At 45.8% G+C, this 26,152-nt stretch overlaps 3 protein-coding genes across 12 annotated transcripts; 1 reads left to right on the plus strand and 2 right to left on the minus strand.

Moving 5' to 3' along the window:
* Positions 1 to 1,885: 1,885 nt before the first annotated feature.
* pik3c3 (phosphatidylinositol 3-kinase, catalytic subunit type 3) lies at positions 1,886 to 13,637 on the minus strand. 2 transcript variants are annotated; one of them, XM_064343749.1, is made up of 25 exons: positions 13,273 to 13,637; positions 11,915 to 12,103; positions 11,593 to 11,736; positions 11,328 to 11,457; positions 9,786 to 9,872; positions 9,397 to 9,492; positions 9,010 to 9,081; positions 8,799 to 8,903; positions 8,571 to 8,663; positions 8,190 to 8,375; positions 7,866 to 8,008; positions 7,629 to 7,707; positions 7,326 to 7,390; positions 7,114 to 7,219; positions 6,828 to 6,944; positions 6,566 to 6,697; positions 5,893 to 6,021; positions 4,893 to 4,962; positions 4,608 to 4,672; positions 4,164 to 4,248; positions 3,977 to 4,051; positions 3,540 to 3,708; positions 3,174 to 3,264; positions 2,720 to 2,845; positions 1,886 to 2,233 (listed from the first exon to the last, which is right to left on the minus strand). In XM_064343749.1, exons 1-25 carry the CDS (start codon positions 13,335 to 13,337, stop codon positions 2,219 to 2,221), a joined length of 2,634 nt encoding a protein of 877 aa, XP_064199819.1. In that variant the 5' UTR covers positions 13,338 to 13,637; the 3' UTR covers positions 1,886 to 2,218. The 2 variants fall into 2 exon arrangements, with proteins under 2 accessions (XP_064199819.1, XP_064199818.1); XM_064343748.1 differs by having other exon boundaries at positions 7,326 to 7,393; positions 13,273 to 13,636.
* On the plus strand, positions 12,086 to 19,943 carry msmp1 (microseminoprotein, prostate associated 1). Of its 7 annotated transcripts, none has more exons than XM_064343757.1 (6): positions 12,102 to 12,226; positions 15,139 to 15,234; positions 15,480 to 15,530; positions 16,828 to 17,163; positions 17,498 to 17,606; positions 18,683 to 19,943. In XM_064343757.1, exons 4-6 carry the CDS (start codon positions 17,061 to 17,063, stop codon positions 18,849 to 18,851), a joined length of 381 nt encoding a protein of 126 aa, XP_064199827.1. In that variant the 5' UTR covers positions 12,102 to 12,226; positions 15,139 to 15,234; positions 15,480 to 15,530; positions 16,828 to 17,060; the 3' UTR covers positions 18,852 to 19,943. The 7 variants fall into 7 exon arrangements, with proteins under 7 accessions (XP_064199828.1, XP_064199827.1, XP_064199829.1 ...); XM_064343756.1 differs by lacking the exon at positions 12,102 to 12,226 and adding an exon at positions 13,895 to 14,192; XM_064343759.1 differs by lacking the exon at positions 15,139 to 15,234.
* Positions 19,944 to 20,162: 219 nt separating this feature from the next.
* On the minus strand, positions 20,163 to 26,123 carry rgp1 (GP1 homolog, RAB6A GEF complex partner 1). Of its 3 annotated transcripts, none has more exons than XM_064343755.1 (9): positions 25,986 to 26,123; positions 25,053 to 25,168; positions 24,670 to 24,803; positions 24,058 to 24,141; positions 23,709 to 23,858; positions 23,086 to 23,232; positions 22,195 to 22,322; positions 21,290 to 21,467; positions 20,163 to 20,894 (listed from the first exon to the last, which is right to left on the minus strand). In XM_064343755.1, the coding sequence occupies exons 2-9, from the start codon at positions 25,166 to 25,168 to the stop codon at positions 20,671 to 20,673; spliced, it is 1,161 nt and encodes a 386-aa protein (XP_064199825.1). In that variant the 5' UTR covers positions 25,986 to 26,123; the 3' UTR covers positions 20,163 to 20,670. The 3 variants fall into 3 exon arrangements, with proteins under 3 accessions (XP_064199825.1, XP_064199822.1, XP_064199824.1); XM_064343752.1 differs by lacking the exon at positions 25,986 to 26,123 and adding an exon at positions 25,842 to 25,947; XM_064343754.1 differs by lacking the exon at positions 25,986 to 26,123 and adding an exon at positions 25,610 to 25,802.
* Positions 26,124 to 26,152: the final 29 nt, after the last annotated feature.

Genomic DNA, 26,152 nt, shown 5'->3' on the forward strand with positions numbered 1-26,152 from the left:
ATCATCTGAATTTATTTAAATGTCAATCATTTCGTTAGTTTCACATTAACCAGAAACCAACAAAAAATACATTTAAATGCTCTCATTAGTGACTAAGACATTCACACCTTTACCACAGCTTCAGAACTAGATGAAACCAATGCAGCACTTTACCGACAAACACGAGAACGCATACATGAGGAAATGTGAATTTAAACGCTGAAAGGAAACTGCTTGGGGCCTCTCTTCGATATGATGGCAGGCAGTGTTCAGGGTGATAACCACACCTCTTTAACAGTTGATTTCCTGGGGATTGTGACGGCTCAGTTCTGTTATTGTTCTGTTAATGGCTAATTGAGACGTTGGGTGTAGGCATCCTACTGTTTTAAGCCAAATATGCTGTCAATTTGGTCTTAGAACATGAGATGAGCTATTGTAAGAGTTTTAAGGGGCACTGTGTGGTAAATATTATATTGAATGTCACTCCTAAAGGCAAATTTTGAGTCTGTTCTTTATGTAATGCAATGCATTGCTGCTCTAAAAGAACTATTGTAAATGTTTAAAAAACTATCTAGTAGTCTGTCAGATAGTTCTGTAAAGCTGGAACTACTGCGGAGCAGGCTCTCCAGTTAGGTAAGGTCATTCGGTTCGGGTTTTGTGAAAGATGGCGCAAGGTTGCGGCCTGCTGTGAATTTCACGTGGTCATCGTGTGGTTTTGCTTCAAAAGAATTTGCTTGCACTCACTGAGCTGTTCTTTCAGATTACCTGAACCTAATTTTAACATTGTTTTTTTCTTCAAACAAAAAAACTTGAATAAAACAAAAAGATTTTTTCTCAGATTTTAGGCCCTAATCTCACACACACACACACACACACACTGCCAGGCAACTGTCACCATCACACCTCCACCTTTATTTGCACATATATATTTATACACGTACATATAAATATATATTTATTGGTAGGTATATATGCATTTACATGCACGCACACACATGCACACATGCACGCACACACACGCTGGTGGGTTGAAATGTGACAGGAAATGTCAGAGGAGGCTTCTCTCGCGCTCTCCGGAAAGAGTAACAAGCCTCCGATCCAACCGCTGGGCAGGGCTCAGTGAGGGCTGCGGTGTTTTTCCATTCACTGGCACTACGCTAAGCGTGCGTATTGAAAAAGTACATGTGAAAACACACACGCGCACAAACGAGACCTTCAAATTTCAGCAATGATTAAAAATCAGATAATCCTGCAAGCGTACGTCTTATCGCCAGTGAGTGCGGCAGAAAATTTAACAGGAAAGGAAAATAAAGGAAATGCTAAAGTTTGAAAAGTGCAACTCTATAGAACTATTATTATATTACAATAAACTCAACAAACATTTATCAAAATGTTTTCCTTTTGCGTACAAAAAAAATGCTGAAAGCAAGTCATGTTAAAATGCAGACACCCACTAACTGGTTTCCAAAACATTTGAAAACAAGTAATTGGCTTTGCTAGCGAGCCTATAATCCTCGAAAGCAGAACTGGCTAAATTTACCCCTCTTTCATTGTGGAACTGGGATCAATATTATTTAAATTCCCTCAGTTTGGATAATCAACTTGAATACAATTAATTAACTGAAATATCCCCAGTCATTATGGGCATTTTGTCCAATTCATGTACCAAGTTTCAATTCATTTCCTGAACTGGCTGATTTGAAACGGTACTGCCTCCAACCCTGCCTCCTTGTGATGGGTAAAAAAATTCAATGAGGAATGTTTTTGGGCCTGTTCTCTTGCCAGTAGAGAGTTTGGTGATTCTGGTGACTTTACTGATCCGCAGCTCAGTGTTCATTGCACCCCTGCTGGGGTTTTTTCCCGAAACGGACCCCTGTGACGTTAACCCGAGGAGGCCCACACAGACCACGTTTTCAGCCTCCTCTTTATTTGGCCATGATGGGTACAGTGGGGGTGTCAGTCTCATGTTCTGGGCAAAAGCAGGTATAAATACACTGAAAGGTGAAAAGCCTTGCGCTGGAGTCCTTTGAGAGCGTCTGCCACGCTTGCAGTTGCGACCTCCACCTTTGGCAGCAGGTGAACGGTATCGTGACTCGTGAGTCCAGCTCTGTGGCTCCTTCCTCATGCCCCCCCCTCCCCTCTACCCTCAGAGTTTGGAGAAAAGGGGGGAGGGGTTTCTGTCAGTCGGCTACAGCCCTCGGTCCGTCACTTCAGTCCACCATTTTCCAACATGGCCTCCTCATCTGCGCCAGTACTGGAAGCATGAGGTACAACACAAGCTTGTTACTATATTGTGTACAGCGGTGTGTCCACACCTACTCCCAAACACACACACAAATACATATGATACACACACACACTCACAAAAACACTCACTCACAGACATGCACCCATACAAACACGGGGCGACATAGCTCAGGAGGTAAGAGCGGTTGTCTGGCAGTCGGAGGGTTGCCGGTTCGATCCCCTGCCCTGGGCATGTCGAAGTGAGCAAGACACCTAACCCCTAATTGCTCCCAACAAGCTGATTGGTACCTTGCATGGCAGCCTTTCACCGTTGGTGTGTGAGTGTGTGTGTGTGAATGGGTGAATGAGAGGCATCAATTGTAAAGCGCTTTGGATAAAAGCGCTATATAAATGCAGTCCCATTTACCATTTACATACAGACATAACTACATAGATGCACACAATCACCCATACAACTACGTGCGCACATGCATATAAGCCTGCACACACTTACCTGAGCAAATTTATGTATTTGCTCCACCACAGCAGCAAACAATGCCCCAACGCTCTCATCAATCAGACTCTGCATGTAGTGTACCGCCTCCTCGTCCGACAGATCCAGCCGGAACTTGTCCTGCACCTGGAGGGGGCATCAATGGAAAGTTCTGGAAGATTAAAACTGGTGGAGATGGATGTGATTATACTGCTTAAACCACTTTGCAATTTCCTTTTTAGCCAGATTTCTCTGTATTTGGAACTTGAACAGAATTATGAATGGAACGTAAATGCTCTCATTGTTACAAACTAATCCAGCTTGGTCCCCCCTCATTTAAAATCCCGGAGTCTTCTAGCACTGTAATTTATTGTGTAGTTTGTGTGAGAGATAGATATAGAGAGACAATAAATACAGACAATATATAACAAGATAATAGAGATAATAAATTACACACGGACCCTCTCTATCTCACCTTTTTTACAGTCTTGTCAGGCTCTAGAGCAATGTCTGGAATATTGGCATCCACCATGAGAGAGAAGAGGTTCAGGATGAGGTTGGCGTACCTTGAAGCAGAGACAGGCGAGAGACCCCATTAGCATCTGAGTGTACTCTGCAGACTGTCAGAACCGCATCACCCACGAGCCTCCCTGCGGGTACTCCTGCCTATCAGTGTGCTGTAGCACTCAGGAGTGTGTGTATGTGCGAGTGCATGTGTGTCTGCGTGTGTGCATGCCAGTGTGTGTATGTGCATGTGTGCGTGTTCGCGTGCATGCATCTGTGTGTGTGTGTGTATGCGTGCGTGCGTGCGTGTGTGTGCACGTATGCTTAAGCCTGTTACCTGCGCAGGTGCAAGAAGGCGGTGTAGCACTGCTTGCGGAACTCCTGGTACTGTTCACTCTGCATGCCCCCCATGCCCTCCACCATCTCCTTACTCAGCTTCATAGGGGGCGGAAGGGGCTTGGGGTCCCGCCCCAGAATGTACCCAAAGTCAACATGGAACAGCTTTCCTGAGAACCAGAGGGGGACCAAAGATCAGGCACACACGTAATGAGTTCTTCTGTCTTCCCTACTGCCCCCTAGTGGAAACAACTGAAAACAGCATGCGCTAATATGCAGAAGCATGAGGCATACTGCAGCTCGAACAAAGATGTATAGATATTTGCTACATGTTTTGTATAGATGCAGTTCATACGTTTTTGTGTGTGTAATGTGGAGTACCTGTGGTACACTGGTACAGTGTCTGTAGTAAAATGTGTGTGAGACTGAGACACTCACCGGTCTTTGTGAGCAGCAGGTTGTCCAGGTGCCGGTCCCCCACTCCCAGAATGTAGGTAATGACACAGTATCCAGCTGGGAGACACACAGAGTGTTAGAAAGCAGGTGCAAACTGTGGGTGAAGGAGATCAGATATGGGAGGGCGGGTATAGAAGATAGGGGGGAGGGCTGCTATGTGTGGACTCACCACAACTCTTGACATAGGTGTCCATCACCTCAGAGCTGATGCCATAGGGCCCCTTGTCACTGGGGGCGTGTTTCCTGAAGAAGCTCTGTGGAGATGCACAGATGTGAGGGACAGGCAGAGGACACAGGGAGGGAGACTACGACTTCATCCAGGAGCGTGGGTCACACACTAGGAGTAGGACACTGGATCTATACACACTGGAGATAGGAGGGGGCTATAGACACTGCACAGGACAAGGAGGGGAAACCAACATTAAATAGTAAGGGGAGGAGCTATAGGCACTCCAAAGTAAGGGGAGGAGCTATAGGTACTGAACAGGAGGTAGAGAGGCTGTAAGCCCTGAGAAATAAATTGGAAGGAGGAGCTGCAGGTATTAAACTGGGGTGTGTTTTGGGGGGGGTGGGGGGGGGGGGCTATGGGGGCAGGACAGGCAGGTTTGAGTACCTGGATATTTCCCTCTGTGGCTAGAACCTCAGCTACAGGAACTGACTGGATAAACTGCATGAACCCTGTGGGAGGAGAGACCGTGAACATTGTGAGGTCACAAGCACAAACTACGGTAGATCACCTCCTATCAGGAACTACATTGATTCTGCAGATATCTGACATGCATAACTGGGCCTGTTCAGGATCTACACATAATGATCTCTGTGCAGAGGCTGTGTCACAGTAAGTGGCATACACAGAGAGGATCATGGGACAGAGAGCGCCCGTCTTCCCCAGACTCACCGTGCTTGGTGCTGGTGGCCAGAACTTTATATGGAGTCAGCTTCAGGTCCAGGTTCTCCTTTCTCAGAAGCTGAAAGTGACAGAAACAGAAAAACCCTCATTCCGCCATCATCGCGCCAGAACAAAGCTCTCTGGGTAACACCTTGTGACATCACAGAAGTAATGTTGCAAGCCAAGGGACTAGTCCTGGAGAGCTGCAGAGTCTGCAGGTTCTTCTTTTAAAGAAGCTGATTGTACAATTACGTACAGTACCTCACTTGAGAGGTATTTCAAGAAGCAGGATTACTGAGTCAGCTGGATAACCTCACTGAGTAAAACCTGTAACCCTCCCAAATCTGGACCATGGACTGAAGTAAAAAGAGCTGTTCAGGGGTTTTACTCAGGGCAGTTATTCAGCTAACACAGTAATCCTGCTTAGTGAAATACGCCCTTGGTTTCTTGAGTCTGAATTGGTTGCCGATTTTCCGCTTCATCCAGTGAATCTTTTCCTGCAACCTCCACTGTTGATACAGGAGAGTGCAGACAAGCATGTGCTCTTCTTAGAAGCATGTGATGTCAGCCACCACTTCTTATGGCACCATCGTTTGCAAGTCAGGCTCGCACAGACGTGAGCCAGAGGAAGACACTTTTTTCTGCGGCTCAGTAGGACTAGCGGTTGCCAGGTCGAGGGTCCCCTGGTGCACAGTGACATTCTGTCATTCCGGCTGAATGAAACCCCCCTTCCCAGGGAGATTCTGGCGCCTCTTTGCATTGCCTGAGAAGCTGCTGGCCACAGCTAGCACTGGCACAGTCACAGGGTGCTGATTTTTGAGACGAAGCACTGGACTGCTCTGGTTGCATGTTTGTGGATATTACAGAGATGGGGCTGGAGTTTTCCATGAGTGAGATGATGCATAAGATGGAGTACTGCATGGTTCCTGTACAGTATAACAGGGAGATGATCTATAAGATAGAATGCTGCACGCCTCCTGTACAGCATAGAAGGATGTGTGGAGCTAACCTTGTCCATGAGTGAGATGATCTGCAGAATGAGCTGGTCCTGTCTCAGGTCGTCTCCATGCTTGAATATGACGGGATACAGTCCTCCATCTTCTGCTTTGAAGATCAGTTTGGCAGGCATGAGAGCACTCTGACAGGAACAGAGAGAGAGAGGAAGACATACACTAAGCACCGAGCCATGAACACCCACCTAACCCTCAACACTAGGCTCTGAACATTAATCCCTGAGCATAGAACACCGAGCACTGAATCTGGAACACTGAGCACTGAATCCAGAACACGGAGCACAGAATCTGGAACACTGAACTCATTTCAGAACAATGAACTCTAATGACAGTTATATGTGCTAAATTTTTGATTATGACTGAACATCACCAAACCCTCAAACTTATGCTCTCAAAGCTGAATTCTGAGCACTGATCTACTACCAGTGAACACTGACCTCTCAACACTGAGCAATACTGAACACAGATATCTGAGCATGGCACGGATATCTTCGGTGGGTTACAGTTGGGACGAAATTACTTAAGTGCAGGGCTGATTTGACATTAAAACGGAAATGGTCCTATACCCCTGTACCTGCGTCACTTCCAAAAGGTGCTTAAAGCAGAGAAAGAAACGTGTACATTCCTCGTCCCGGGTGTTCGGTGGAGATGGAGAGAGGGGTCCCGTACCTTGAAGAGTGTGGCGGTGTCTGGGACGATGCCGCGGATGCGGACCTGGGGCTCCAGGGGCAGGGGGATGGGCTCGATCTCCGACAGGTTCACCTTCTCATTGTCGGCCAGCAGCGCCTGCAGCCGCTCCGTCTGAAACAGCGGGGCCGCTGTCAGGGCGCGCGCCTGTGTGTGCGCGTGTGTGTGTGCGCGTGCGTATGTGCGTGTGTGCGCGTGCGTGTGCGCGTGCGAGTGAGTGATTGTGAGTGTTTACACGTCTCACCTTCTTCTTGCGGTTCCCACTCTCTCTCTGCACAGCCTTCATCAGCTGCACCAGCCTGTCTACAAACGTCTGCTGAGCAGCAAGGAGAGAGCGCATGACCCTCACACTCTTATCACCCTGAGAGAGAGAGAGAGAGAGAGAGACACAGAGAGATATGAATGAATGTGAAAAAAAACTGACACAACACAAAAACGAGGCAGTAGGAGGATAAAAAGGATCATATGGACACATTAACTGGGCCTGTAAACCCCTAGGCAGTGCCCGTCTGTGCAGTAGCTTCTCTCACCTTGAGCAGAGCCTGGCTGAACCTCCTCATCACGTTCAGGTACATGTCATGAGTCTTTGGGTCTCTCTGCTGAGTGTCCTGGTCTTCACATTCCACTATCACATACCTGCAGGGGCAGACACCATTAATGTGCACACAAACTCCGCTATCACATACCTGCTGGGTTAGACATGATTAACACACACACACACACACACGTTTACTAGCCTCACCAGTACAGGTAGTTGGCCAGTGTGGAGTTCTTGCAGGCACGTGAGATGAGGAAGGTGCACAGGTCCTGCTATAAAGCACACACACACACACACACCACAGCTACAGTTACACACCTTTGTAGCTTATCACACACAACAGAACAGCCCCAGTACGGACACAGTGGTGAGTATCCACCACACACACATCCTTCTCTTGCCTTCCCCTCCATCTCTCCATCCTCCAACCTGCCCCCTTCCTCCCCCGTGTCCCTCCTGTTGTCCCCCCGTCCTCACACCTCCCTGCTACACTCCTCCACTCCTCACCTCCAGGCTGTCGTTGTCTGTGGCGTCTTTTCCTTTTGGAGCACTGGGTGGCGCTACTGGACCTGCCAGTGACTGAGAGCTGAGGGAATCGAGTCAATATAACACTGCATTATTATTATTATTATTATTATTGTTATTATTATTATTATTATTAATAAGACCTGTCTATACCCCCAGAGCACTGATCTCCCCCCCTCACCTGTCTATTTTCCCCAGAACGGTGCTTTCCCTCCTCACCTCTCTATATCCCCCAGAACAGTGCTTTCCCCCAGGCCTCCTTGGCTGTCCCTCTTGCTCCCGGGCTCCAGCCCTCCCTGGATGTCGTTGAAGTTCTCGTACTTCAGAGCCTGGACCAGCTGCAGCAGGTACATCAGCAGGTCCTGAGGGAGAGAGAGAAAGGGCGGCTAACCAGGTATTTACAGAGACGCAGAAAGGCACAGAGGCACGAGTATATGTGCACCCACATGTACTCACATGCCATATATGTAAACACACACAGGTGGTAACACACTACACGCGTACACACACACACACACACACGCACGCACGCAGGCTCCCCACCTCGTCGTCGGCCTGCTGCAGCCTGGCCACGGCGTACCGCCGGACGGTGGGGTTGGTGAACTGGGAGGACAGCAGCTCCAGGGAATCCTCCACATCCATCGGCCTCCACTTCCCCAGCAGCTCCAGCGCCTGTTTGGCCTCCTGAGGCATCGCCCAGTTCACACACTTCAGAAACTTAGTCAGGGCCTAGAAGAGGGAAGACGAGGCTTTAAACCCACACCTTACAAACACACACTTATCAACTATATCAACTTCTCTGAGTGAGAGTAGCAAAGTATTCTTGAATGTGCCACTGCAGTTACCCGTTTAAGCATTTAAAAGATCACACCGGTACATACTTACGCAAGCATAGCATACAGAAGGGGCTACAAAGTCACTCACCTTCTCCTGTGTTGTCAGGTAGTAACGGAACTTCCACACCAGGTCCTGCTCCTCTGAGCTGAGCTGCTTGGTAGGTGGATAACTCACGATGATCTGCATGGATACACATACACATACACATGCACCCGTTCAGTGTGGACATATACGCATGTACACACACTCACACACAATCACAATCACAATCACACACACACACATGCACACGTGCATGCACAACGTTGTACTGACATTGAGCTGGTCTCGCGTAGTTGCGTTGGGTTTGAGGTCGTGGTCAGAGGGCCCGCTGCGCAGGCTACGGGCCAGCTTGTGATGCTTACTCTCCACCAAGTTCTCCTATGGCAGGACAAGAGGGACATTTTTAATGGCTCACATTCTACAGGCCTCTGAAGGTGTTGCCACCTCCATTTTTCAGGAATGAATGCATGTATCACTGTCTCACCATGCACATCTGTGGGTCAGGCACTTTGACGATTTCACAGCTAGTGAGCAGGGGAGAGGACTCATCTCCATCCTGGGATGGGAGGGAAGAAAGACAGTCACATGACCACTGGTGTCTGTACTGCACTGAGCCCACCAAAGCAATTGTTAATGGCAGTTGTACCAGAATAGCAGTAACTTCCTATACACACTGTAATAGACTCACAAACATGTCACAATATGGGCAACAGTGTGGCATAATGGTTAGGGAACCAAGCGTGTAACTCTGAGGTTGCAGGTTTGATGCACAGGCCGTTCTGGATAAGAGCATCTATTAAATGCCAAAGAATTTCACTGTAAACAGAGTGACTGGTTACACTCATCGACATACACACACACAGTTCCCAACCTTCTCGTAGTAGACGATGCTGTACTCCTTGTCTCCCGTTTTGACTCGGGGAAACTCCACCATTAGGTACATGAAGTTGGAGCTACGCTTCTCACTCTGTGAGCCAAACACACATCATCATTAGGATTCATAAACTGCGGAATCAAACACAAAACATTGCTGCAACTCAAAACTCATATCCTCACCGGACTGCTGGGATAGTGTCCCAAATTCTGCACAACAAATGGAGAGATGTGACTATTTCTTACCTCACAAAGTGATCTCTACACCCTTGTGAATTATCTGGACACCGCCAGGCAAAGGTCAAAATCGCATTTTATCATTGCGGCCTGTAACTGTCCTTAACTCTGCCTTGTGTGTGATAAACAAGGAGTGCGGGGAGGTCTCACCTCGTTGATCATCTCGATCTCGCGGAAGGTCAGACGGTCCAGCCAGTCAACCTTCACCATGTGACCCTGCCGATGTGCCTTAGTCAGCTGAGAGAGAGATAGGGAGGGAGGGGGAGAGGGAGAGAGAGAGAGAGTTTAACCTTTGTGGAATAGAAGCAGCAGCAGTGTGAGAGATGGACAGAGAGTGCAGCCAATCAGAGTGCACCGATGAGCGCAGCCAATCAGAGAGCACCGATGTCTCAGCGCTCACTCCCCAGCCATGCAGCCCAGTGTCACTGCACACGAGCAAGGCATTCAGGTCACCACCCATAATAGACAGCTAGCGTGTTTAAAAAAATAAAATAAAAAGACTGACAGACGTGTATTTCTGGGGCACAAAACAAATTGTTTGCATCTGCTGCTAGCTCTGTAGGGACATTTGGTTAAATGTGTATGCAGCAGTGGTTCCTATTGTTCCTATCACTTTAAAAAAGTAACGCCACATTAGCAGTGCACACGTAGACAGTGGAGGACAGCCTAGGGCCAGTGGACATGTCCACTCACACACAGTCCAAGCAAGTCCACTGCTGTACCTGGGTGCCTGGAGCAGTGCGATGCAGTGATACACTCTCACCAGCACTGCATCCCACGCACACGCACAAAGTCCCATACGCACTCACGTAAAACCCACACATGTACAAGCAGAGCTCAAAGACACGCTTACGCACGTCACCCATGCTCAGCGATGCCTACTCACGTCACTGAGCAGCTCCAAGTCTGGGCCCTGAAACAGATGCTGGTTTCAACAGCAGTGTTTTTTTTCCCCTCCCTCCTTTTTCCTACACGGAACAACTTCATTTTTAGGCTTAAAACATAATTTTGTATTGCATGTGTATATTCCAGTATAACTCTTGCGAGCAGTGTGAACACCAACCTTATAGCTGACCTGCGTGCTTCTCTTATCCTGCGTCTTGTATTTTTTGAATGCTTTTTTAAACCCCCTTTTCTCCCCAGTTTGAAATGTCCAATCAGGTTCATGGTGCGAATCTCATCATGATCTCCACTGTTAATTGGGGAGAGCGGCCACAACCATGCACTCTGCTCTGAAGCATGTGAGGTTGCTGCTGCTTCTTTTCACACCACACTGTCGTCTCAGCTGGCTGAAAGTCTTCATCCCTGGGCAACCCAAGAGCCAATTACGCACTGCCCCGCCAGCCACAGTCGCCACTGGCATGGTCTGTAATTTGATACAGTAATTCCATGGGGCCCATCCTTGCACTGGAACCAGATGAGCCACCAGGGATTCTGGGCCCCAGGAGTAGATCATACTTTGTGCCCCACCACCCAGAAAGTCCCATGTTCTAATATTCTTTGAGGGCCCCAGTCAGTCAGGGCCCTTGGAATCACCCTTACTTCTGTCTCCCGCCCACACACACACACACACGGCACCCCTGACTGGAACAGTACCTTAACAGAATGGGCCACCCAGCAGCCCCACCAAGTCTTGTTAAACTGAAGCCCCCCCCCCCGACCCTGAACCGCCAACCATCAGCCTCCTCCCACCTTGGCCAGTCTGCCCATCTGGTCCTCTGCCAGGCTGCTGCTGGTTCGGCCTGGCGTAGTGGTGGGCTCTCCCCCATCCCCCTCCACCCCCGGCCACACCTTCAGGTCGTGCATTCCCTGACGAAACATGCTGTGCAAGAGGGATGGAGAGGAAGATTTTTAAAAATTAAGAAATATCTTCAAAAGCATGATGACTGTTAATAATATGTGCTTCTGTTTGCCTGTGGGGAGCTCTGGTTCTGCTGTGATTAGTCAAAAGTCATACCCGTATTTGCCGAACAAGGTGACGGTGGTTCCGCCCACAGGCGTGGCCTGACCCGGTCCGTACACATCCCAAACGGTTAAGGCGACCTGTGCGCTCTGTGGTAGGTCGGGGTACTTCACTGGGAGTCGTAACCACTCGTTCCAGCTGCTCGAGACAGTGAAAGGGGCAGTTACCTGAACGCAAGAGTGCCCAGCCCTTCAAACTACAACACACATATCTACTAACATAGCAGAGCATAAGCGCCAATACTATCTCAAGAAGATGAGATCACTGTAGTGTAGGCCTACAGGCGATACATCGTGAACGAATATTATGAACTCACTTCCAGCGCGTGCTAAAGGCCTTGTATGACGTGCGCACGGGTAGGGCCAGCGGCTTGCCTTCTGCAAAAACCTGGCACGTGACATACAGGTCGGAACAGCTCTCCTGGTACAAGCCGGAGAAACGCAGCATGGGGTCCTGGAGCAGGGCCTTGTAGCTCTTCTGTTCTCGCTTTCCCTCCAAACTACCGCTGAGAGAGGAGAACAAGCATTCACGCTTGCGAATCACAACAAAATGACACAACAGAATTTTGTCCACTGTTTTTCTTCCCGCAGAGATGTAAACACGTTATGACGAAGAGTGGGATGACAAGGTAATGTGGCAACTTGATCACATAGCTGTATTTAACAACGTATCAAGCCCCATTGTCTTCGTGCCCGTTAAAAAGTGGGTTAAAAAGGCGCAATCGTAGACTTTAGGCTGAAACTGAAAATGCCTGATGAAATGCGAGTCTTCGTAAGACAGGACTATGGGCAGGATTCAACTTTATGTTACATCTCTGGCAACAATACACCACATGTAGGCAAGTTGTAAAGGCTACGAAATGGTACGGCTGGCACTCGTTCCATTAAATCCTATTTTTTTATAACCTTGTCAACTCTTAATTCATTGTCAGAATTAATGGAATTAATTACACAACCTGTAGAAAATGTTTTACAGTAAAGGTGCACAAACGCATTGATTCATTTGAGGTCTGCGGTGATACAAATTCTGGACGCACAGTTCCATGGAATCTTTTCACATAGTTCAGTTGCGCACGTGAGTATCTGCAGACTTGTTTGTTTTCCTCATGATCATTTTACTTCCGAAGTAGGCCTGTTGTTACGAGAGGGCCACGAGTAGATGATGTGCATGATGTCTATGACGGGCGCCTGTGTTCTCATCCCAAAGCTGTCGTTAAGATGTGATAAAATTAGATTTGGAGAGTCACGGTGTTGTGTCGAAATACAAACAAAAGACAGATATAGACAGATATTTTGTAAGGTGGATTAACACTGCTTCCTCAATCCATTTTCATTATTAGGAAAGTAACGTACCCAACTGGCCATTTGGCAAGGTCGGTACATTGCTTCCTGACTGCTTTTGGGACAAATATCACTTCATCTTTTGTCACTTTAGCTGATGCTCGCTATAAAGGGCTAGCTACCAAAATGCTTAACCACCGATGACATCAATTTTATTTCCAATACTCGACGAGCAAACTCAAGCTTATTTTGCAAAGAAAAAGTGCTAAAACGGAGATGTCCTTATAATTCAGTATTGCTTTACTTTAGCCAACTTAGCCTATAAATAACGTTACCTTTATTGATGGGGTTTGCCAGTTAACGTTACATTGTCACAAGAACAAAACACACTTACATTTTTAACTGTACATTTATGTCCATGTCACAGCTGTAGACATAGTTAAACTTGTCTGTATCCATCTTCGGAAATATAGGCGATATGACACACTGGAAAATAAACGATCACCAGGCCGAAACGAAATTCGTCTTTCCGATGGACGGAGACAGGGAGGCCTCCGAACAGCCGAAAAGTACCCCTTCTGCACCGACTAAAACCTGGCAAAGCGACGCCGATCACATGAGCTCACAATAAGTAACTCAATTTCGCCGTTGCCAGCACTCGTGGGATTTCAAATTTTATCTGCCCGTTTTGTTAATGACATTACTGTGACAAATGTCTACCCGGACATAATATTCGATGTTTTCAGTACAGCAAGCTAGCTAGCAATATGTGAAGTCAACAGTTCAACACAGACAAAATAATCGCTTGTAAAATCACAATTTGATAGGTGACCACTGTGCTCTGCTTTACTTTCTATTGCTTTTGTCTGAGCCGATGTTCCCTCTCTGTTATTGGTTGAAAATGGAAATAGAGGCGGAGTTAAAGTGGTAGGTGAAATTCGTTCTAGACTTGCGGTTTATAGCGCAGGGTGTGTTCAATTTTATCCGAAGAAGTCTCGTGCGGATGCGGGCTTTTATTTTAGCCCAGCACTAAGACACCTGATTCTACGTATCAATGTCTTTATTGAAGACCATGCTCAATGAATTAGTTGAGCCAGGTGTGGTAGTGCTGGGCTACAACAAAAACCTGCAACCACCCTGCCCTTTTCGGATGAGATTGAACACCTCCTGTTGGAGAAAAGTTTGGAAAACGTTCACGCTGCCAACGTTGTATGATATATGTCACATTTTGTGGGTTCATAGGATGTGGATATTAGAAAAAAGATTACTCAAGAGAAAATGTTTACCATCCAGTTTAAGTCTTCTCACGCGAAGGTTTGTCAGATTACAAATGCTCGAAATCCCATATGCAGCAATATTTCAGTTAAAATGAGTTGTACCGAAATCATAACCAACGAGGTTGGTGTATTTTATACGCCGCAGTTTGAGTATGTGTATCATAATGATTCTTGAGAGGGTGTTTGAGAATTATACAAAACTGTTCTTATTTTCTGCCCCACCACATTCAAAAGTTTATGGACAACAGTAGCTACTGTTCATAGTTACGCGCCTCGTGGACCTCGTCCAGTGGGTTTACGACTTTCTCTAAATCTTCCTGTCAAAAATGGAAAAAGAGGTTCAGTAATTTGTGGGTCAGAGGTGGGACAACAGCCAAAAAGCTCCCCACGGACTCGAATTGGGCTTCTCCGCAAAAGAAAACCTGCATGTTCCCCACAGATGCCCGTTTCATTAGGTGGTATGTGAAAGGGCTTCGTGACCTAACTCGTTCTTCACGGTGACAGACGTTCTGTTTTGAGGGGGGCAAAAGCATCAGAACCGCAGATTGTTCGTTCTTTAATGTTCTTAATTTCTATTCATAGAATGGTGATCTGTTTATAACAGGTAGCTGTGGGAAATCCCATCTCCCCACGTTTTCGTATATTGCTTTGTCTATTACATAATGCTCAGCGACGAGTACATTGATGACAGTCGCTATAGTATTATGATTAGGCAACATTGAAGGTCTCTGGCAATAGTTCCCAGCTGAGGCAATAGTCTTGTGCCATTGAACACGGTACTAAACCTGAATTAGTTAAGTTAAATGTCCAGCTGTATAAATGAGTTGTATTTTATGTAAAAACGTCATGTGTGTTGTTGCTCTGGATAAATTTGATAAATGATGGAATGAGTCAGCCTCTAGTAGCATGGCACCTCTGTCTATTACATGCTCCACTGGTTATTAAAGACCTGTTTAAAAGGACAGGGACCATTTCACCCGCAGTAAGGGAGGATGACGTGAACGCTTCTACACAGCTGCACATTCCTGGATGTTGATGTTTAGAAGAAAAGAAAAAAGACATTGCTTAAATTTTTCAGTGTGAGTACTCATAAATAAACAAACAGCAACCTTTCCTTCGTGTGTTATTTTAGATCTAGGCACAAAATACCACAGGAGAAGAAGCATCTGTGAAATACTTTATTTAATCGCAACCCATTAACAAATCTATAGTTTTAATCCCCAAGTGAACCATGGACTCCAGTTTTCTGGATTCTGTAACCTTTGTGTTTTCTACTTCTTGTTGAGTATAAATAAAATAAAAATTGAAACATTGTTGTTTACAGAATCTGGACATTTGCATTTGGCTGCAAAGTGATTTGTCAGCAGATGAACAGGTAGTATGTTTTCCATTGTCAGGATCTTTGTCAGCTGTGCAAAGAACACAATTCAAAGAGCACTGAATAAAATAAAATTAAAAAAAGACATCAATAAATAAATAAATGAGGCTGTGCTTATGAAATAGATGCAAGAAGATGTTGAATACCTCTGAGTTATAATGCTATGCCTGTCTCTTGGTAGCCTACTTGTGAATGCAGTAAGCGTGACCTGTGGCGGTCAGTCCACACCATTGTACACTACAAAAATGGCATGGCCCATAAAAAGCCTGTTCACATATAGCAGTTTTGTTGCAATGATCTCTCCTAAGCTTTCTATCAAATCGCAGGAGATAATCAAATATGAGCTAATTTTTCTACGATTCTACGATTATGCTTAAGATCACTTTATTGGAAAGTAACACAAAGTAACTGGAACTTGGTGCTGTTAGGAGTGGCACTTTTGCCAGTGTTGGTGGGCACCATAGATGTATCACTCGCTACCCAGTATGCCCATTTGGCCATGCTGGGGAACAAGCCACTAACCTTAAGGTTGTTAGTTAATCTCTCTACCTCTAAGTCACCTGCCCCCACCCTACCTCAAACTACATTTATGCTCCTGTATTAGATGAGAGTAGATATGGCAAGTGCAGGGGTGAGTTGGTCCTCCCCTTCTTTAGATAGACACTTGCAGCAGCAATATAGATGTCTAATTCTGTCTTCATGAGCTTCCTCCACCTTAAAAAAACAGCCTGAACCTTGGATAAGCCCCATGTGAGGTCACAGCGTGGAGACCACAGAGCTACTGCCGGAACCACACTTACATCATAGTGAGCTCATCCTGGGGGAAGCAGTCAGGGGTCAGAGCTGACAGCTGCAAGGTTCAAATATTTGTGTGCATCTGTGAGTGTTAGACAACCTAGTAACATCTTGGTAACCTAGTAACGTTTTGGTAACACTTTAATCCTTAGAGGTCAGTTTTACAGATATTTCCATGTACTGTCTTTGATATGATCTGCTGACCTGCCTGTGCTCTGGTTGCTGATAAACATCATGCAACCTGCAACATCCCACGCAGCACAAGTGCACTTTGTATTGCATCTAATGAAAACAGCTGAAGAGAGACAGGCTTCAAGCTTTGCCTTATATAGGTTGACTATTAGTTGTTCAGTTGTCCTCATATATATATATATATATATATATATAGGTTTAACTCTCTCTCTCTCCCCTCTCTCTTTCTCTCTCTCTCCCTCTCTCTCTCTCTCTCTCTCTCTCTCTCTCTCCCCTCTCTCTTTCTCTCTCTCTCTCTCTCTCTTAGTCATACCAGGATGTGTCACTATTTCTATCATTTTAGAGGTCATGCCCATTGGAGCGGAGAATTATGTACTGCCAAAGTTTTGCCAAGACACAACCTTTTTTCCTCTGCACCCCCCTGGAACTCTTCAACCTACCCTACCTCACTTTGTTATGGGGCTGTGCCCGGCTCATAAATTTTTTGGGGGGTATAAATTTTGGTGTTGAGGCAAGAGAGGGATTTAGAGAGAGGAGAACATGGAGCCCATGGCAAGACACTGGCGTTTGGCTCTTCTTGTAAGCACCATTATCTGGAACAACTGCCTGGCGCTACCTACCCAGTGCCACTTCAACTCCCAAGGTGAGATACTACACATGGAGCAGTCTGAGGCTCTAAACTCTGTTGCGTAGCGAGATATTTTGATCAAATTTTTACAAGGTAAGTGCTAATATTCTATCTACCAAACAAGGTCATTTCACAAACTGAAACTCTTTGCTCTCCAACTTTAGCTCACGACATCGTTCTAAATGTTTTCTGTTGTATTTAGGCATGCTGTACGTGTGAGTTTAAAACGATTGTACAATGACTGAATGATTGAAGACTGGTCCCAGAATAGACTGTTTGATTTTTGCAGGTAGAGCCATCATTCTCCAGTTGACTTGATAAAATTAAAGTAGATGTTGTTCTCTCTTAGCCCTTTGTGAGTACAGGGGGAAGCACTACACCCTTGGTGAATCCTGGATGGAGAGCGGGTGTCTCCACTGTACCTGTCTGCACCCCATGGGCGTTGGCTGCTGCGAAATGTAAGTACACGTCTAGCCATTTTATTTTTATTTAACCTATCTTTAATTTTACCAGGAAGTCCCACTGAGATCTCAGGGTACAGTAACTAAACAGAAAATTGAAAAAGGCATATAAACAAGGACTAAAAAGAATGTACACATTGTAGTAGGCTTTGAAATTTGGACTTTGTGAGAGATCTGCAGTCTCATTGGTCCAGACCTGGGTCAAACACCTATTTGTTTTGGATTCAAATACTTTTCTATGCTTTACTGATCTTGTCTGGTGTATTGGAACCAATGAAATACTCTCAAAAAGTGCAAACCCTGTCTTCTGGTCACATTGGCAGGCTCAGTTACACCAGAAAAGATCAATAGAGCACAGAAACGTATTTGAATCCAAAACAAATGCGTATTTGACCCAGGTCTCCTTTTCTATTTCAAGATGGCCTCGTTTTAACTGCAAAAAGAATTTGACAATAAAATCTTCTGGGAGTAGTTTTTGGGATGTCAAAGAACACTTCCATGAAGTGTATCCTTCAGCCCTTTGAAATTTACATTTCTCAGAAAAGTTGCATATGTGAAATTAGTAAGCATCTCTTAATTGCATATTCCAATTTATTTCCATAGCATGCAGTCCTGTTTTAATTCCAATGATGTTCTGTTCTCCTATTACAAGCACACACTGAATATGTGTATGATGTCAGTGTATAGGCTACAATCTAGGCTACACTTCTCCAGAGTCAACAATAATGGTGAAATATATTGTCCTACAAATATCTTCTCTTTCCCATAAAACAAAAATGTTCAAAAAATGGTTAATTGATGGGGGCAGGTTCCTTACTTGATAAAGTAAATATTTTTAATGATGTTGCAGGGTTCCCCAGAATTTCTATACTGTAATTGGAAGTTAAAAATAAGTGTTTTACCTCTAAAACTACAGGTGTAGCTATTGCTCAGTGCAGCGGCTGAAGAATCAACTAATGGGTCTCATTCTTAGCGAGAGGCACTCTGCAGTGTGTTTACCACTTATGTTCTAGAATAGCACTGCTTATTGTTTTTCCCTTACACGCTTTCCCTCTCTCTTTCTCTCTCTGCAGGATCCAACGGCCAGTGGATTTCCCTGCTTGGTGTGAGGTTCGAGTGGAGACGGAGACCTGCAAGGTGACTTTAGTACAGACTGCAGACCCCCGGCTGCCTTGTGTCCCAGGACAGGATGGTAACCTGGATCCAAGCCATGGGACACTCAACATGAGGCTGGGAGGGTAACACTCCCAACACCCCCCCAAGACGCACGCACGCAGCACACACACACACACACACGCCTGGTTCTCTCTTCACATGGAATGTTTAAAGGAAATGTCACAATTGTTATTTAAAAGGCATGGAGCTACATATGTCTTAAATAGCATAGATACGATTTCCTCCTAAAATACTGTAGACAGGGCTACACTGTATCAATAGTTATCAGCCAGGGTCGTTAACTCTCATGCTCTCACGCCACCCTAACAAATCTCACGCCAAATGAAACAAAAATTTGCAATAGTACATCCCCGGTCAAAAATTTTTGTCGCAACCGGTCCGCGGTCTGTCACCCCCCACTGCACGACAAAGGGAATTAATCTCACACCAGCCAGCTCACCGAACTTAGCGACTCTTTATCAGCCAAGCAGATATTTATGGGGAAAGGTAATGGTGTGAACTACCAGGTTTTAGTGCCCTGTTGCTATCTCTAAGTTTCTTAAAGTCTTAAAGTTTCTCTAAGTCTTAAACCTATAATCAAAAACCAGATGAACCTGCTCAGCAAATCAAAAAGATGGTTCATTAGCTCTACACCCATCCTTCATTGGTATTCTAGCTACAGGAGCAATAAAAAAATCATTTAAAATGCATCATGGATTATGTCAGTCATTTGCTGAGGTTGTCATGACTCATAACTAGCCATCTAACATGGATAATAGTATGTTATATATACCTGTTAAATAAGGGTATGGTTGGATTAAAGACTCTATACATGCTAACTTTGCTGGAATTCTGCAGCTTCTCAGTGAATTATGTTTTCAACTGCTACCCATCATAATAAGCATGATCTTCGCCCTGGATTGTAACCACCATTTATCATGGAATGCACTACTGTAAATATCCTCTAGTTACATATAAGAATTTGTATTGACTTTGTAAGACATGCAATGCTTTCCTCTGAAAACTAAATTTCATTACCCTTTAAACAAGTTATGCATTAATGTTTTTTAGGCATTTGTATGATTAAAAATGTTTTAAAAATACACAACTTAATAGATGTAGATGCACAATGTTTATATTTCTGTAAAATGCTAATAAAATGCTAAAGGCTAAAATAAATCTGTGGTCACCTGTTTGTGGGAGACAGTGGTATATCGACTTTGCAAAGCATTATGGGTAAACACCAGCAAGGTCTGCAGTCTTTCCCTTGCTCGCCTGCAATATTCATCTCCGCTTATTGCACTGTGCAACTACACCGCAACAGACATGATTTACAAAATGATAGAGAATGGGCAACTTATTCAGCTCTCTTGATCATAAAGGATTACAAACAGCTGATTTCACGTATTGCATTTTTAATTGGACTTGAAACCATTAGACAATGAAAATGCATGACCCATACATAATTTACAATTCATGTTTTCATAAAGTCACAGGGCTCATTGAGTAAAATACACAAACTGCATACGTTTAAAAACCGTTGTTAAAAATAAACAACTATTCTGGACACTTTTCCATGAAAAACAGACAGCTTTGGACTACATCAAAAATGTGGAATCACTTAAAATGTGTTCAACTTCTAACCATGTCAAATCAAACTTTGCATAATTCAATGTTTTTCTGAGCTTTAGTTTTGACTCAATGAATTTCTGCATAAAGCTTATCAAGGGAATTCAGATTGCACTGCAAAACAAACATGCCAAAAAAATACAGAACAGATGTTGCAAGATAAAATTTTTCCCAAATACACAACCAGCACCTCCCTCCCAATTTAACCGTTCTTCTCTTGCAACATGCACACACACACACACATGCACACACTCCTCCACCACGGTCCACTTTGCCCTTAAATATTGATGCTGTTGGTCCCTGAGAACTGGGAGACGTAGGAAGCAAGGGCAGGGTTGGTGGGTAGCACTTTGATGGGCAGGTCCCAGCTGAAGGTGTCCACATCCACATGACCCGCCCCCGTCCACACCGTGACTTCTGATTGGTTCTGCAGCACAGTTGGTGGCTCCACAGGCTCTCTGGCTGTAACAAACTCAAAGTGCAAGCGCCATCTCAGAGAAACTGGAAAAAAGCGAAAGAAACAAGAGAAAACAGGAGAGATAATTGATCACTCAGGAAGGAAACCATCTTGGCACCAAATATTAATGTAATCGGTATGCAGTGGAGGCCAAGGCTGACCCCCTGGGTATGATATGGCTGTGAGGCTATGAGTGTGGAGATTAAAGAAACTGTTATAACCTTTTGCAACCTGTTATAACCTGTGGTGTGCTGGAACTGTACAAATAAAAGAGACTTGAAGAAACAGGAGACATATGTTAGCTATGAGTATGAATGAAAGGAATACGAGAGAGAAGTAAGCCATATTACAGTATATGCACATAGGACGCAAGCTGCTGTAATGAAATGGACGCAGACATGCATGTAGGAGGCCGAGATTAGGATGAGAGGCAGCTTACCGATGTCTGTGCTGAACCCTGGGGTGACGTTGAGCGGCACAGGCAGGGAGAAGTGGCAGGAGGCCGTGTGCAGGCAGGACTCCAGGTGCCGCCCGTGGCCCGTGATGCTGAGGGACTGACCGGGACGCCGCTGGTACTGCTGCTGGACCTCCTCCTCACTCTGCAGGCTGACTGAGTACTGCAACACACACACACACACACAGGTGCACACACACACACACGCATGCACACATGCAGGCACACAGCTATTAATTGGGATGGCAGGTATGCCATCCTGCCAAGTTACGCCTTGGCGGGGCGGCATGTAACATAACACCATACACTATGTACATAATACTATGAGAAAACAAACACTGGGCGCATACACTCGTCAGTACATAATCCTATGCAAACAAGTGAAGTTCTTTCACATCATTTAAGGGTAACGATGAACTGCTTGCGAAACAGCTTCCACAGTAGGAAGAAAAAGGTACACACAAAGAATCACTTGTACTGGCTAATTAGTTACATTATTATACAAAAGGGGTCTGCAACCCTGGTGCTGGTGTTCTATTGGGTCTGCAGATTGCTGTTTTCACCATAAAATCAGCAACCGATCCAGCTCAAAGAACCAGGTGCAGCTGTATAATGGACTGGTTTAATTGATTAATTAATTGCTAAATACTAAATCCAGCAGACCCTGTGGCTCTGCAGGACAAGTCCCCTGTTATACAGAATTTTACAATTTTTGGAAATTGTTAAATTTGATTGGGGAAATGCATAGACCGCACTCAACAAGGGTGAAACAAACATGTATATAAGGCACAGTTCCCTCAGGCAAACTGAAACATGCAGATATGTCTACACGGTACATTTCCTTCGGATAATGTGAAACGAACAGATGGACAGACAACACACGGACAGACCTGCAGGCAGGGTATGTCTCCCTCAGAGAAGGTGAAAGTGCCGATGATGTCTTCCCCGAGTCTGTACACAGTCTTAAAGATGCAGAACTTGGCCACTTTCCCACGCATATTTGTGATGTTGAACAGATCTGGGTGAGAGAGAGGGCAACAGTCAGGCACACCCTACAAGACAAACATATGAAAGAATGGGTGAGATACTGTTGCAGAACAGCACCTGGAAAGTAAAGGAATCAAAAGACGACAGAAGTTGATGAAAGGCACTGGTGGTAAATGCACTGTAAACACAGCCAGACCAGCAGCAACATGAGATAAACCTGTGGTAACAAAGGTGGAACCTCAGAACTGCCAGATAAATGCAGGGAAGGAGAAACGCAGGCAGGTGTTAGGCAGAGCGGCCCATTCAGACACAGGTGTGGGGGTGACACACGGGCACAGTGCCGCGAGGCAGACCAGCCCATTCAGACACAGATGCGGGGGTGACACACGGGCACAGTGCCGCAAGGCAGACCAGCCCATTCAGACACAGATGCGGGGGTGACACACGGGCACAGTGCCGCAAGGCAGACCAGCCCATTCAGACACAGATGCGGTGGTGACACACGGGCACAGTGCCGCGAGGCAGACCAGCCCATTCAGACACAGATGCGGGGGTGACACACGGGCACAGTGCCGCGAGGCAGACCAGCCCATTCAGACACAGATGCGGGGGTGACACATGGGCGCAGCGCCGCGAGGTAGACCGGCCCATTCAGACACAGATGCGGGGGTGACTCACGGGCACAGTGCCACGAGGCAGAGTGGCCCATTCAAACACAGATGTGGGGGTGACACACGGGCACAGTGCCGCGAGGCAGACCGGCCCATTCAGACACAGATGTGGGGGTGACTCACGGGCGCAGCGCCGCGAGGTACTGATCATCAGCATGTCCAGCGCTCTCTCCAGGGGCCGAGCATCCCTCCTGCCCCCCTCCTCCTCTTCCAGAAAGGGGTTAGAGGGGGCCACCTCCTCGTGCTGGGGGAACGGGGGCTCGGGCATGCCTGGGGAGGGACAGAGGACACTCCTTCACTGGCTGACTGAACACGTACAGGCTGACTGGGGTCGTTATTTTCCGGCAGCAGTTCTGGGGCCTGTATCACAAAGCAGGATTACAGTGTCAGCTGGATAACTGAACTGAGTAAAACCCAGAACCCTCCAAAAACTGGAACATGGACTTACGTAAAAAAATCTGTTCCAGGTTCTACTCAGGGCAGTTATCCAGCTACCTCAGTAATCCTGCTTCATGACACAGGTCTCTGGTGAAGTCTTTCCATTAATACCCATCTCTTACGAATGCAACAAAACTTCAGTTCTTCACATATAGACTCACCCATTACTGTACAACAGGGCTCTTCAATCAATATTTCGCGGGCACCATAATAATAAAACGAAAGGAAGTCAGAAGCCTTTTCAATATTTCATTTAGTCCGTTTTGGACAATGAGAAGACGGACGTTTCAGCGGAGAGGGAGGCTCACCGTGCAGCACCAAGACCCTGAAAGGCACGCGGAGCAGTTTGATGGGGGAGTTGACGCGCTGACAACCGATAGTCAGCTTATAGACATACTTCACTGCCTGCCCACGAAAACTGGGGGGTCCGTCCGTGGGCACGATCTCACTGTATGAGTCTGGAAGGGAGGAGGAAACGGAGTTTGAGAGAAGGCATCTAAGCAGTACAAAAGCAGAGGGGTCAGATGGGAGGTGCAGCGTCAGAGACACACATACAGGTACTTAGGTAAACTGACGAGTTCCTGTCAAGACAGACACGGAGGAGTTAGGACAAGAAATGTGATGCCAAACAGGTGAAAATGGCGGTGTCAGGCTTACAGGTTTTGCTCTCTCCGGGGTCAAGCCGCAGGTCACAGAACAGGATCTTCGGGGGGGTGTCCAGCATACATTGTCCACGCTCACCTAAGGGGGGGGAGAGGGGGGGGTGTTCATAAATATGGTCATCTGTCCTTTGACAACATGCACATTGTTAAAGGATACACAGCAATGAAAGAAGGCAAGGTTTTCTCCTGCAGCCACATAAAAAAATAAAATAGTTTAAATATCCCCCATTTGGTTCCACATACTACTGTGGCATACTGCACAGCATAGGTGCGAGAAATATCTGGGTGTTAATGGATGAAAAGTGCTTAGTGTTTTAATCAATCACAAAAACAATTACAATAAAGGCAGCCTTGAAACTCTGGATTTCAATAGCAGGCAGTGTGGTGTGACCACTGCAGGGAAAGGCAACAATGTGAAAAGTAATTTGAACGCATAAATTATATATTACTGTTTACACTATAATAACTGTCCTAATGGATGTAATATACAGTATTTGTTAACATTTAGTTTCAAATTAAGTAGCCACTTTAAACAACCAAGATGTAAGACTGAAGGCCATCACTCCAACCATGACTGTGCCACCGGGGCAAGTTTGGTCTCTCTCACCTCTGCTGGGGATTAGTACAGTGTCACTCCCCGCTTGCACGTCCTGCTTGGCCCCCTGTGCTGGTAGGGCCACACGGCTCTCGCTGGCGTGGAACTGACAGTGAATCTGGGCACTGGCCCAAGCCAGCATCTCACTAAGCCATGAAGAGGGAGAGTGAGAGATTTAGTGAAGAAGAAAGACAAATTTTTACAGGGCACAAATGGGCCAAAGAAATTTGATTTTAAAGTACAGAGTACTGTAAAGCGCATTTTAAGAAGCACTGGGCGACCGTAATGTTTATGTCTGACAATGTCACTTGGATAGTTGGGTCATGGATGGTCGCACAATCGTGCTTATCTGCGCTGACTTATAAGAGCGGACGAATCACGTGGCCTTAATGTACCTGCTGGCTGAGGTAGAAAGGTGAGACATCGGATTCGTGAAAGTGATGAGGCACTCCAGCAGCTCCCCGGCGAGAAACACCGGCCCCCGAGACATGGAGGCTACCACCTCGATCATCTAGAGAGACACCCGTTAGTTTAATTTCTGACTTCAACTCAAATACACACAGTTACTCTTCGGTCTGTCACTGCCGTTAATATATCTACAGCTGCAAGCAGAGTATCATTAGGTACAAAGTCAAAGAAACTCGATTGATGCTGGCTGCATCCTGCAGATCATGAGGTGTTCTTCAATGGTTGGAGAAGCACAGTCAGACTAAATAACGTGCCGATAAGGAAAGAACGTATGCAACGTCGCGAGTAGCTCATATAGGCAGACATGTTTAGTTAGCTTGCTGGTTACGGGAAGTTGCTTCCTCGCAAATTCCCTTTTCTCCCAAACTGAAAAGAACATTTTAGACGCGATCGGATCTCATACGATCAGGCTAGCCAACAAGCTAACGTTATATCCACCCCGCTTTTGTCAATTGTAAATCGAAATGAAGCTTCACGTTTCTACCTTAGCCTCGGACGTATCCAAACGTTACTTCACTGACGTCAGTGTCTATTTACTTCTTAATCTAATTTCGCAATTCGACCAAATAAAAGTTCAGGTCCACTCGCCAAACTAGCTGTCGAGCTCACATAGACTAGGTTTGAATCGTACACCGACTTTACGTAAACAAAACAATTCATTTCTTAATAGCTGCGCAACCATTCTTTTTCCCTGGGTGAAAGAGAAAACGGCATACGTTGCATCGCTGGTTCATGTATCAAAGCTTCCCTCGCTCGTGCAAACATGTCTTTTGAATGGACGGAAGTGTATTTCAGTCCATACATTCTGCCTAATAATGATGTGAAATTAACCAGATAACTGTGGTCAGTTTTTGTATTACCTAATATTAAACTGCCAACCGATCTAAGAAGTAGCATTGCGAAATACTGCACGATTATATTTACATTCGAGTAAGTTGTGACTACCAATATGTTCAAAACATAACAAGCCTATATATCGAATTTATTTCAAAAGTGCTCATCTAAAATGTGAAACGTTGCACTCGTT

The sequence above is a fragment of the Anguilla rostrata genome, chromosome 7, assembly GCF_018555375.3.
Source record: "Anguilla rostrata isolate EN2019 chromosome 7, ASM1855537v3, whole genome shotgun sequence".
NCBI classification, from domain to species: Eukaryota; Metazoa; Chordata; class Actinopteri; order Anguilliformes; family Anguillidae; genus Anguilla; species Anguilla rostrata.

Coding starts and splice junctions, on each gene's coding strand:
- pik3c3 (XM_064343748.1), bottom strand. CDS start 13,337: ATGGATACAGACAAGTTTAACTATGTCTACAGCTGTGACATGGACATA. Junction 9,493..9,785: donor AGATCGAGATGATCAACGAG/GTGAGACCTCCC, acceptor TTTGGCTCACAG/AGTGAGAAGCGTAGCTCCAA. Junction 8,376..8,570: donor ACCTGACAACACAGGAGAAG/GTGAGTGACTTT, acceptor TCCCTCTTCTAG/GCCCTGACTAAGTTTCTGAA.
- msmp1 (XM_064343758.1), top strand. CDS start 17,061: ATGGAGCCCATGGCAAGACACTGGCGTTTGGCTCTTCTTGTAAGCACC. Junction 17,164..17,497: donor GTGCCACTTCAACTCCCAAG/GTGAGATACTAC, acceptor GTTCTCTCTTAG/CCCTTTGTGAGTACAGGGGG. Junction 17,607..18,682: donor GGCGTTGGCTGCTGCGAAAT/GTAAGTACACGT, acceptor CTCTCTCTGCAG/GATCCAACGGCCAGTGGATT.
- rgp1 (XM_064343752.1), bottom strand. Junction 23,233..23,708: donor CAGGGTCTTGGTGCTGCACG/GTGAGCCTCCCT, acceptor GTCCCTCCCCAG/GCATGCCCGAGCCCCCGTTC. Junction 22,323..23,085: donor TACCTCGCGGCGCTGCGCCC/GTGAGTCACCCC, acceptor TCTCTCACCCAG/ATCTGTTCAACATCACAAAT.